This window comes from Helianthus annuus, chromosome 9, assembly GCF_002127325.2.
Source record: "Helianthus annuus cultivar XRQ/B chromosome 9, HanXRQr2.0-SUNRISE, whole genome shotgun sequence".
In the NCBI taxonomy this organism is placed as follows: domain Eukaryota; kingdom Viridiplantae; phylum Streptophyta; class Magnoliopsida; order Asterales; family Asteraceae; genus Helianthus; species Helianthus annuus.
Genome location: NC_035441.2, coordinates 189,620,627 through 189,632,204, shown reverse-complemented (window position 1 = coordinate 189,632,204; position 11,578 = coordinate 189,620,627). Strand labels below are relative to the sequence as shown.

General features: G+C 37.1%; 1 protein-coding gene across 5 annotated transcripts; it reads left to right on the top strand.

Moving 5' to 3' along the window:
- Positions 1-1,486: 1,486 nt before the first annotated feature.
- LOC110880325 lies at positions 1,487-5,326 on the top strand. Of its 5 annotated transcripts, none has more exons than XR_004868313.1 (6): positions 1,487-1,771; positions 2,076-2,226; positions 2,308-2,571; positions 3,360-3,441; positions 4,364-4,789; positions 4,876-5,326. XR_004868313.1 is itself a non-coding variant. In XM_022128916.2 (6 exons), exons 1-6 carry the CDS (start codon positions 1,593-1,595, stop codon positions 5,110-5,112), a joined length of 1,110 nt encoding a protein of 369 aa, XP_021984608.1. In that variant the 5' UTR covers positions 1,489-1,592; the 3' UTR covers positions 5,113-5,326. The 5 variants fall into 5 exon arrangements, 3 of the variants coding, with proteins under 3 accessions (XP_021984606.1, XP_021984608.1, XP_021984607.1); XR_002559348.2 differs by having other exon boundaries at positions 2,073-2,226; XM_022128916.2 differs by having other exon boundaries at positions 1,489-1,771; positions 4,364-4,560.
- The last annotated feature ends 6,252 nt before the right edge of the window (positions 5,327-11,578 follow it).

Sequence of the window (11,578 nt, the reverse complement as noted above, 5' to 3'; positions counted from 1 at the left end):
AAAGTGGTTGTGAGTGGAGAAGAGATATATTGTAATGATAAAACTATAAAAAATATGATTTAATTAAAAGGAAGATGAAATGTAGTTATTTTTAATGAAATTATAAAGTAAAAAAATATGGAATGAATATAAATGCTCTAATCTATGTAGAGTAAATTCTCAAAATGTTTTTTTTTTTTTACTTTTCAAAAATTTGTCTCAAAATGGCTTTGACTTTCGGCGTATATAAAGGTTTTTTTTTTTTTTTTTTTTTTTTTTTTTTTTTTTTTTATTGTTGAGCCACTGGCATAATTTTTTTTTCATTTCAGCTGAAATTTCTAATATCGTCAAACAAGGTCTATCAACTTAGGGGTGAATATATCATTCCAGACCTCGCCATTTTGGCTTTTTTTATAATTGTTTTTTTTTCATTTATTGTATATAAAACTGGGTCAAGTTATTCTACAAAGACTCCTAATTGTAAGAAGTGTAAGAAGTATTTATAGAGTGAAAAATGTCAAATAACCTAAAATTAAACCCACTACATTACCACCCAAAACCTAAACACCCACCCCCACCTCACCACCACCCAAAAACCTAAACCCCCCACCCCACCACCACCCAAAAACCTAACCCCCCCCCCTCCCGCAAAAACAAAAAAAAACTATACCTCACCAAAAAACCTAACCCTCCAACCCCCCAAAAACCTAAAAAAAAAAAACTAACCCCCCTCCCCACCCCCAAAAACCTAACCCCCCACCCTCACCACCACCCAAAAACCTAAACCCCCACCCCCCACCCTCTCGGCAAAAAAAAAATGGGTTTTAGGTTTTTGGGTGGTGGCGGATGTTTAAGGGTTGTTTTTTTTTTTTTTTTTTTTTTTTTTTTTTGTACTGGGTTTTTTAGGAGCCTTTGTACACTTCTTATAATTAGGAGCCTTTGTATTTGATCCTAATCCTATAAAACTCACCTCACTCTCAAATAGGGGCGGTAATTCTTGACCCGACACGAAAAATACAGGTTTGAATTGACTAACACAACCCGTTTAAAAAAATAGGCCGGGATTGGGATAACCTGTATTAAAAACAGTTCGGGTTAACTGTATAAAAACGAGTTGACCCGTTAAATTATTATTTAATTAATGTTAGTTTTGCCATACTATATCATCCGATAAATTGTTTATGATATAAAAATACTGGTTAAATCGACCGAATGCGGTAATGTAAGAGCATTCACATTTTACCCACCAAAATATGTAAGAAGAGGTTTTTATATTATAAAAGGTATAAAAAGTGGTTGTGAGTAGAGGAGAGAGAAAATGTTACTGTTCATCTGTATATTTGAGGGAACACTGTATATTTTGAAAGAGGTTGTGAGCGTAAGAGGTAATGATAAAAGTATAAAAAGATATTATTTAATTGGAAAGAGAGAGAAATAATAGTTGTTTTTAATGTAATTATAGGGTAAAAAGGATGGATAGGATGTGAATGCTCTGAAAAGGGGAAATGGATTGTGATATGGACCTCCCTCCCTCCCTCACTCCCTGCCTCCGCGTCTGCCGATAAGAGCAATGTGATTTATTATTTTAGGGTGTGTGTGTGAAGTAGGGAGCGATGGATAATATGTGGAGCAGAGAATTTTTCTTATCACCGTCGACGTTGTGGAGTGGATACACCCTTGCTGTTGTAACCCTAATATTTGTGTGGCAGATCGCCCCCAGATTCTTCTTGAGGAGGACCTCGGAATCCAACAATCCCCTCGTTTCCATTGCATCTCCATCCCAACAAAACGGGTTAGTTACTGTTTTTCATTCAATAACTCTTATCTAAACCTAACTTATCATCTATCTATAGCTCGCTCGATAACTAACTGTTCATCACTAAAACGTTCAAGAAATGAAATGAAAGGAGAAAACTGGAAATCATGTACAGTTTCTTCTTGGTCACATATACTAGAAGCCCTTTTCCGGATTCCAAATGGCATAACAAACCCTTTCATTCAACAAGCAACAACATATTATATGATTTTGGAATAAGTGACTGAGTACCCTATGTTTGCAATTTAACTGAGTACCCTGGTGTCTTCTTTTGCAGCAGAATATCAGATGTCATTACTGATTTGGATCTTAAACTTCTGATGGAAAATCTGGATGAGCCTCCTCCTGTGCTTCAAAATAACAAGTGGGAGAGTGTTGTCGATAAAAGAAATGATTCACTCTCTTACTCTGTCAAGTCTTGCAAACCCAAGGTTATCTTTGATATGCTTTTCATTTTTTTACCCTTGTTGTTGGGTACTTGGGTGTGTGAAGTTTTATGTTATTACTTGCAGGATGGTGGGCCACTCAAGTATTTAAGTACAACGACATTCAATGATTGTTCTCGTGAGACTTTGAGAGACTTCTACATGGATAATTCTTATAGGAAGGAGTGGGACAAGACCTTGATTGACCATGAGCAGTTGCAGCTGGATGAGAGTAATGGAACTGAGTTTGGACGCACAATAAAAAAATTTCCCCTCTTGACCCCAAGAGAGTACGTTTTAGCCTGGAGGATCTGGGAAGGAAGAGATGGAACCTATTATTGTTATAGTAAGGTATTACGATATATATATATGTTGAGTGTGCACATAACCTCTTAACTGGTATTTCTTTGATTTTATAATGCATGTGTTCCTTGACTATTTTTTTTTTTGTTTGCGATATGTTTAATTATATGGGGTTAGTTAACGTACAATTGGCCTTAACGTATGATGCGTACACGATGAAAATATAACATGCGGATTTTAGGCTATTACATGCGCATTTTATGACTAACACCTGATGTTTTATAACATGCGGATTTATGGTTTTCCAACATGCGGATTTATGGTTTTTGAGGTTTATAACGTGCGGAATTCTCATCGCGTACGCTCGTACGTTAAGGCCAATTGTACAGTACACTTTCTCTAATTATATTGGGGTGACTAATAATTCTACTACTAAAACCTTAGATTTGCATATAATACAAAAACTAGATTACTTTTAATAGTGACTATGGGTGGAACATATAAAAAAAATCAAAGTGTCTATCTATGAATACTTTTGCCGCCGAATCATTTCCAAACACTCAAAATTGCTCAGAAACACTAATAAAACAGAATAAAGCATTTACGTTCTAAGCTACAAGTCGTTTTCCATACTTGGCTCGTAGGGGAATATTAAACTATATCATATCTAGAAGGTATCCAAGGTAATGCTATTTTATAGAATATAGATAAGAGGCCTATTAGCCCTACTATACACAATTGATATACAATTACTCTAACTTCATATTCTGTTTTTTGTTACACATTTTGAATTTGAATTTTTGATGTTTATACAATAACTAAAATCATGTTGTTAGGAATGTGAGCATCCTTCAGCTCCAAGACGAAAGAAGTATGTACGGGTTGGTCTTTTTAGATCTGGCTGGAGAATTAGGGAAGGCAAGTTTCTAGGTTACCCTTTTTTTACCTGTTTTTGTTTTCTTAATTTAAATTGGACTGTTTATATATTTCTTAAGTAGCTCAATTTTTTTTTATCTTTTAAATTAGGGCTGCAAACAAATCAAACGAACACGTACAAGACCTTGTTTGTGTTCGTTTGTTAGGAAAATATGTGTTCGCGAACTGTTCATGAACACTTACCGAACGGGATTTTATGATCGTGTTCGTTTGTTAAGGAAATGAACGTGTTCGTTTGTGTTTGTTTAGGAAACGAACACACATGAACACAAACTAATGTTCATGAACCCAAACGAAAACAAACAAACAAACATAAATAAGCATTCATGAACAGAATATATAATACATTAATACTTATTAAATATGGTATTTGTCGGAATTTTGAAGTATTTAAATAAAATATAAAAACACTAATAAACTATTGAACACGTTAACGAACGTTAACAAACATGAATGAACGAACACGGCCTTTGTTCATGTTCGTTCATTTAACTAAACGAATGAAATTTCTTGTTCGTGTTTGTTCATTTATCAAACGAACTTCCCGCCAAACGGTTCACGATCGTTCGCTAAACGTTTGGTTCGTTTGCAGCCCTATTTTAAATATTATAAAAGAGATGAGCAAAAAGTAAATTATTATCTTCATTTGCATGTTTGATGGTTTACCTGAAACATGTATTATTGCGATAATATTCCACTTTTGACGAACGGACGAATAATATGATTATAAGTTTAACTTGCAGTGGAAACCGTCACCTCTATAACTGGGGACCCTATTGCATATTGATACAAACAAAGTATGAGCTAGAACTGTAGGGGCATCTGCATTCTTATCCACTGTGCTGTATTTACCTAAATATGACAAAACATTAGTCTAATGTTTATTTTTTCTATTCTGCTGAAGTACCTGGTAGAAATTCATGTCAGATCAAAATGGTTCACCAAGAAGATGCCGGGTTGAATGCTGAAATGGCAAAAATGATCTTTGCCAAAGGCATATGGAGTTATGTGTGTAAGATGGATAAAGCTCTTCGGAAGTATTCTGCCGTCAAACGTATTCAGTTGACTGCAACTGTTAGTGCAATCACTTTTGTTCAGAAAGTGAGTGCTCTCGTTAATTTTGAATGACTTGTGAAATGTGGCTAGGCGGTGTTTGGGAATACATTTACTGATTGATTAAGATTATTGTGGTTTTCAAATCATTTTTGAGTGTTTGGGTGCTTATCCAAAACTGGCTGTTGGTCATCTTAAATCATTAGAATTTCCAAACATCTGATTGTTGTGACATTAATCAAAACAGTAGAAGCACATCCTTTAGCAGGTCATTTTGGTAATAATTATTCCATATCACATTATTGTAACTTTCAAAACGCAATCTCGAAACACCTTAGTAACGGATTTTCTTTATTGATTTAGGTACCACTTTCATTGGATTCCACTGGCGAGAGGGCTGATCCAGAAGTCTCGGTCTCTGAAGAGTGCAATAAGAAAAAACTGTCTAGAAAGCCTTCAAAGAAAGTGATAGCGAACGGGTTGATCATTGCTGGTGGTGTGATCTGTTTGGCTCGTGGACACACCAACTTCAGTGCAAAGGTTGCAATGGCATACATATTAAGTAAGTTGACAAAGCGTCGTGAAACTTCTTTGCACTAGGGAGGGGGCATGTAAATGCTTTTTATGGAGATTTGATATGCCAATACAACCGAATAACACAAGCCATGTAAATTAAAATCTTAATTGCTATTCAAAAGGAAAGGTAGTAAGCTACACTCCTAAGATTTACTGCTGCTGTAACCATTATAATTGATATCCAACTCTCGAAAGAAAGAACGAGGGAAAAAGCAATTTAAACTTTTGTTTGTTGTCATTTTGCTTGCCTATAATAGTTCATAAAACTCACTTTTTACATGATTTCTTAATAACTATTTCACCAAACACTAAATTTTCCACCATTCTGGTCTAATCTACTTTCACATGAATTGATCAAATCCGTATTCTGAAAATCCATTGTTCGGTTTAACATGAATTGATCAGCCTTTACCCCCACACAGATTTTATTGTATCGGGAGGGATTCTCCATCAACTTGAATCTGCTGTAGAGGGCCTTGGTAGAGGAGGGAGATTGCTGTTGGGTAGGGATGTAAAGGAGTCTAGCCCAATAGGTGTTTGTTAAGGTGTACCCATTCTCAAGTTGTGCGGGTTCAAGTCACATTATATTATATATTTAGGATTAGGATCAAGGGAAAACCCCTACGAGTTGTGAAGACTTAAAGAACTCGATCTTCCCGTGTGAGTTTCGACCCCATGTTTTTACACCCCTAGTTTAAGACGTTTCAAAGTCGGCTGTAAAAAAAAGTAAAATATAAAAAATGTTTAAAAAACAGTTAAAAAAGCTAAAATTGTTGTGAAACTAGTCTAATAGTAAAAGGAATATAAAGAACAATATGGAGAAAGAGATTGATTTTATTGATTGAGATGTATACTACAAGAGATATAAGAGACTATATATAATATAGGAAAACTTGTGAAACAAGCCTTATCTATTTTAGGTGTTGATAACCACATTAATAATAAATATATTCATAAAACTCCCACTTGGTTATTAACATAATACGCTTGATGCTGTCTCGTTAAAAACATTGCTAGGAAAACCCGGTAGGACAAAACCATAGCTAAGGGAAAAAGGGTGCAGCGTGTAATGCGCATTATCTCCCCCGATACTTCTGGATCAGGTATGTTGCCTTATTAAAAACGTTACTAAGAAAACCTAATGGGACAAAACTTAGTCAAGGGAAAGATAGTGCAACTTGAATAAGTCTCCCTCTCATTTTAACATGTATCTTTTAAGACTAAAGGGTATGGAGAGGATGGGCTTGGAGGGGATGAGCCGACACGTAGGCGCCACGTAGGAGTGGCTTGGAGAGGATGGACCTAGGGGGGTGGGGGATGAACCACTTTGTGTATATATATGTATGTATGTATAGGTATATGTGAGAGAAGAAAGGAGGAGAGAGGAGCATCAAGCCCGGCTGTGGGCTGCCGGGTTAGACGAGCCGAGCCCCAGGGGGGCGGTGTGGGGGTCCGGCGCCGGGCCTAGCCGGGCATCAGCCGGCCCCCATACCTTCTAGTCTAAGTGACGTGTGTCTATCTTCCTTGAAAGTCGAACAAAGCTTTTGTAGCCAATAATTTTTCGCTCGATCCTTTAATGTGCAATCCTTTATGTTGAGCAATGTTGTATAATCTTCTAACGAGACTTTAGGTGCCTCATTTCAAAAAATATCACGTCCACCACTGTGTTTTGTTACATTCCTGCATCTACAAGACTAACCAAACTTGTTTTGATGGGTTAGTAAAATATAATCAAATATCGTTTATACCTGAAATATTTCTTTGAACTCATTCCAATGTCTCTTCGCTTGACAAAGGTTATATCATGACAATAAGCTCAAGTGAAAGATATTATAACCATACATATCTAGCAAAAACATATTAATGCACGTATGCATAACTATGGTACTTCTAGACTGAAAATCTCTACTTTGGTACGAGATGATAATAGTCATTCTTATAACAAGTGACTGAACAATCTTTAACATACCTTAAGGTTGAGCTTTGTCCATGCTAAAATGTCCCAGTATCTTCTAGATGTAGTTTGATCGATGGATAAAAATACGATCACAAATATACTCGAACGGCAGGTTTAGTAACTAGACTGTGCCAGGGTCATTCAAAATTTTCTCCTCTAAAAGCTTCACGGTTTCTCTCGATGGTGCCTAGACATCATCACTTTAAACTAAGATTATAGTGAACTTTAGGAGAGGACTTTTGATAAAGATGGATAATATTATCAAACTCATATTGCTCTTTATCAGAATATCTCATGAATTGTACAACACCCAACCCGATTATTTTATCCATACTATATTTTTAAGTTTATAAAGATACATTCATGGGGTTTTGAAACCAATGCTTCAGGCATTTACCATCAATTACATACTTCTTATCACTTTGAACAACGTATTTGCATATACTTTTTAGGAGTTCTGTTACATAAACCTCCTTATTGATTTCTATATTATATGCAAGAATGTCTTGAACATTTGCTTCATTTGTAAAACCCATATTGTACCATGCTTGTACACTGTACATTGAAATGCTATAATCACAAGGTACAAGTTTTCTATATATGTTTATTGGTGCACAAAAATTACATCCATGAGATGTTTCAATTAACCTTCTAAGCACTCAATTTCTTTAGGATAATCATGCGGAGTTCCAATTATATTCAATTCGATATTATATACATGAATTTGATGTTAGGATCAAAATACACTCACGAACACAGAACTCACACACACACACTTTTCTGATGAAGAACACAAAGATTTATAGTGGTTCAGTCGGTTCTGACCTACATCCACTCTTAGTAACTAGGAATATTTGTATTAGTTAAGCTTGTTACAAGTATTTCAGATACAAAACAATCTCTTATATAAGATTGGATGAAAGAGGAAAGTGAAGAAAACAAGATCCGTGAATAATGGGTCACAGACCCATGTCCCCTTATCCTCTTATCCTTTTGATAAGAAAGGATTTTCTAATCTCCACTTGATCAAGTGGCCTTCACACTCAACAATCTCCCACTTGAAGCCACGGGATAATCTTCACCTGTGCTTCAACTGTGCATCAGTATCTCTGTAATAACTTTGATCTTCTTCACATTCCTAGTTACCCGACCTTCTCTTCAATTAACCTGAAGGCCAGTTGAAGCTATGCAAAGCTTCAACTTCTCTAAGGTGACAACCTTAGTCAACATATCAGATGGATTTTCACTTCCTTTGATCTTCTTCAACTTCAGAGTGCCTTCACTAACTTGCTCTCTGATGAAGTGATATCTCAGCTGTATGTGCTTTGTCTTCGAATGGAAGACAAGATTCTTTGCAAGATGAATTGCACTTTGATTGTCAGAGAATAATGCACAATCAATTTGTTCCTTACCGAGCTCTTTGAGAAAATTCTTCAACCATATAAGCTCTTTGCTTGCTTCAGCAACTGCCATATACTCTGCTTCTGTGGTTGAAAGGGCAACACTTTTCTGCAGTCTGGACATCCAGCTTACTGCAGTGCCTCCCACTGTAAAGACATATCCGGTGGTGCTTTAGTAAGATTCTTTACAACCACCAAGGTCAGCATCTGCAAAACCCTTCAGAATAACCTCTTTCCCCTTAAACTGTAATGCCACTTTTGAAGTCCCCTTCAAATATCTTAGCAGCCATTTAACTGCTTCCCAATGTTCTCTCTCTGGATTGGACATAAACCAACTAACAACTCCCACTGCATGAGCTATATCTGGTCTCGTGCGTACCATTGCATACATGAGGCTACCAACTGCCGATGCATACGGAACTTTAGACATTTCTGCTTTGTCTTCATCTGAGCTGGGTGACTGAACTTTAGAAAGCTTAAAGTGACTTTCCAAAGGTGTGCTTCGAATCTTGGCATCTTTAAGGCTGAATCTTTCTAACACTTTCTCAATGTACTTCTCTTGAGAGAGTGTTAAAGAACCATCTTCTTTGTTTCTGAAAATACTCATCCCAAGTATTTGGTTTGCAATTCCCTAGTCTTTCATCTCAAACTCTTCAGAAATCTGCTTCTTCAGCTTCTTGATCTCTGTCATGTCTGAACCTGCAATCAACATATCATCCACATATAGTAATAGAATGATATAAGGACCCTTAAACCTCTTGATTTAACAATAATGGTCATTGCCACATCTCTTGTATCCGACTCTTCCCATGAAGTTATCAAACTTCAAATACCATTGTCTGGGCGCTTGTTTCAGACCATACAAACTCTTCTTCAACTTACACACCAAGTTTTCTTTGCCTTTAACCTGAAAACCTTCTGGTTGTGTCATGTACATATCTTCTTCTAGGTCACCATGTAGAAAAGCTGTCTTGACATCTAGCTGCTCTAGATGCAAGCCTTCTGCTGCTACAATACTGAGAACAAGTCTGATAGTAGTCATCTTCACCACTGGAGAAAATATTTCATTGAAATCAATTCCCTCTTTCTGCTGAAATCCCTTGACCACTAATCTTGCTTTGTACCGTTTGGTACCATCATGTTCATCTTTGACCCTGAAAACCCACTTGTTCTGAAGAGCCTTCTTCCCAGCTGGAAGCTTTGTTAAGTGCCAGGTCTTGTTCTTCTCAAGCGACTTCATCTCATCTTTCATTGCTAACTCCCACTACAATGAATCTTTCAACCCCATGGCTTCTGAGTAACACTGGGGTTCACCATTTTCTGTCAAAAGTATGTAATTGATGGATGGTGAATATCTGTCTGGTGGTCTAACGACTCTGGAGGATCTTCTTGGTTGAAACTGAGGAGTTTATGAGGATTCTGGAATTTGAGGAGCGACCTCTTCTTCTTCTTCTTCTTCTTCTGCAGAATCATTACTAGAGATCATCCCCTGAGCTCCCACTGTTGATTGACTCATTCCCATTTTCTGGAATGTCGACTGAAGCTTCTTTTCTTGTATCACCACTTCCAAATTCAACATAGTCTTTCTGAACTTCTGGCCCTTTGGTGTTTCTGTCTTTATACAATTCGTTTTCATTGAAGACGACATTCTTGTTTCTGATTACTTTTCCGCCTTCATTATCCCAAAGTCTGTAACCCATTTGTTCTGACCCATAACCAATGAATGTGCACTTCTTGGATTTTGAGTCTAACTTATCCCTGTCACCAGCTTCTAACAAATCGTAAGCACTACAACCAAAGACTCGTAAGTGTTCGAGACTTACCTCCTTTCCTTGCCACATTTCTTCAGGCAACTTGAAATCTAAGGGACCGGTTGGTGAACGGTTGATCAAGTAGGCTGCAGTGCTAACTGCATCGGCCCAGAATGTCTTAGGCATCCCGGCATTTAGCCTCATGCTTCTAGCCCTCTCATTTAGAGTTCTATTCATTCTCTCAGCTACACCATTCTGCTGAGGAGTTCCGGGAACTGTCTTGATCATCTTTATCCCTGCCTTGGCGCAATAGTCAGTGAATTGCTTGCTTATGTATTCACCACCATTATCAGACTTTAAGCACTTTACCTTCAAGTTAGTTTCATTTTCAACAGCAGATTTCCATATCTTAAAAGCATCAAATGCAGCAGATTTATGCTTAAGAAAATATACCCATACCTTTCGTGTTGAATCATCGATGAAAGTAACATAATATCTTGAGCCTCCTAGAGATAAAACTGAGGTTAGTCCATATACATCCGAGTGAACAAGCTCTAATTTCTGAGCTTTCGGTGTCCTCCATGTCTTCACAAAAGTAACCCTCTTTTGTTTTCCAAGAACACAAGGTTCACATAATTCAGTTTCCACTTTCTTCAAGTCTGGAAACTTACCTTTCTGAGCCAACATCTTCAATCCCTTCTCGCTCATGTGTCCGAGTCGGTTGTGCCATAAATTTGATAGACTCGGACCGGTGGTCATTGCATGAACACCTTCAGCAGAAACTTCTGCCATGTATAGAGTACCTTGCTTCTTTCCTTTGGCAATCACTACATTGCCTTTGATCACATTCCATTGTCCACCCCCAAAGTGAACATTAAACCCTTCATCATCCAGTTTACCAACTGAAATCAACTTTCTCCTCAAATTAGGAATAACCCTAACATTTTTCAATGTCCATATAGTTCCTAATGAGGTCTTCAAGTCTACATCTCCAATACCTGTGATATCAAGCATTTGATCATCTGCTAAACGAACTTTACAAAAGTTACTTGTTCGTAGATTCTTGACCATATCTGGGCATGAGATAGCATGGAAAGAAGCACCTGAATCCATAATCCAAGATTCAACTGATGTCACACCCCTATTTTTCCACGTGTCACCGGTGGGCCCGGTGGGGAGTATCGTGACGTAATTGATATCATCATAGTCAAACAACACAACATATAAATGCACAGCGGAAGCAAAAGATAGATTTATTTCAAATGAATAATTTGTAATGTCTAAGTATCACAAAACAGTCGAAACAGATCCACAGGCGGATCAAATAAAAAGGAAAACTGTTCAACAGACTTTGACATCTAAAGCTTGCGAGACTTGAGTAA

What these genes read in the sequence shown, in the direction of transcription:
- LOC110880325 (XM_022128914.2), top strand. Translation starts at nt 1,593, where the DNA reads ATGGATAATATGTGGAGCAGAGAATTTTTCTTATCACCGTCGACGTTG. An exon ending in TCTCCATCCCAACAAAACGG is followed by an intron (nt 1,772 to 2,075) that starts GTTAGTTACTGT and finishes CTTTTGCAGCAG; the next exon opens with AATATCAGATGTCATTACTG. An exon ending in TGGCTGGAGAATTAGGGAAG is followed by an intron (nt 3,442 to 4,363) that starts GCAAGTTTCTAG and finishes ATTCTGCTGAAG; the next exon opens with TACCTGGTAGAAATTCATGT.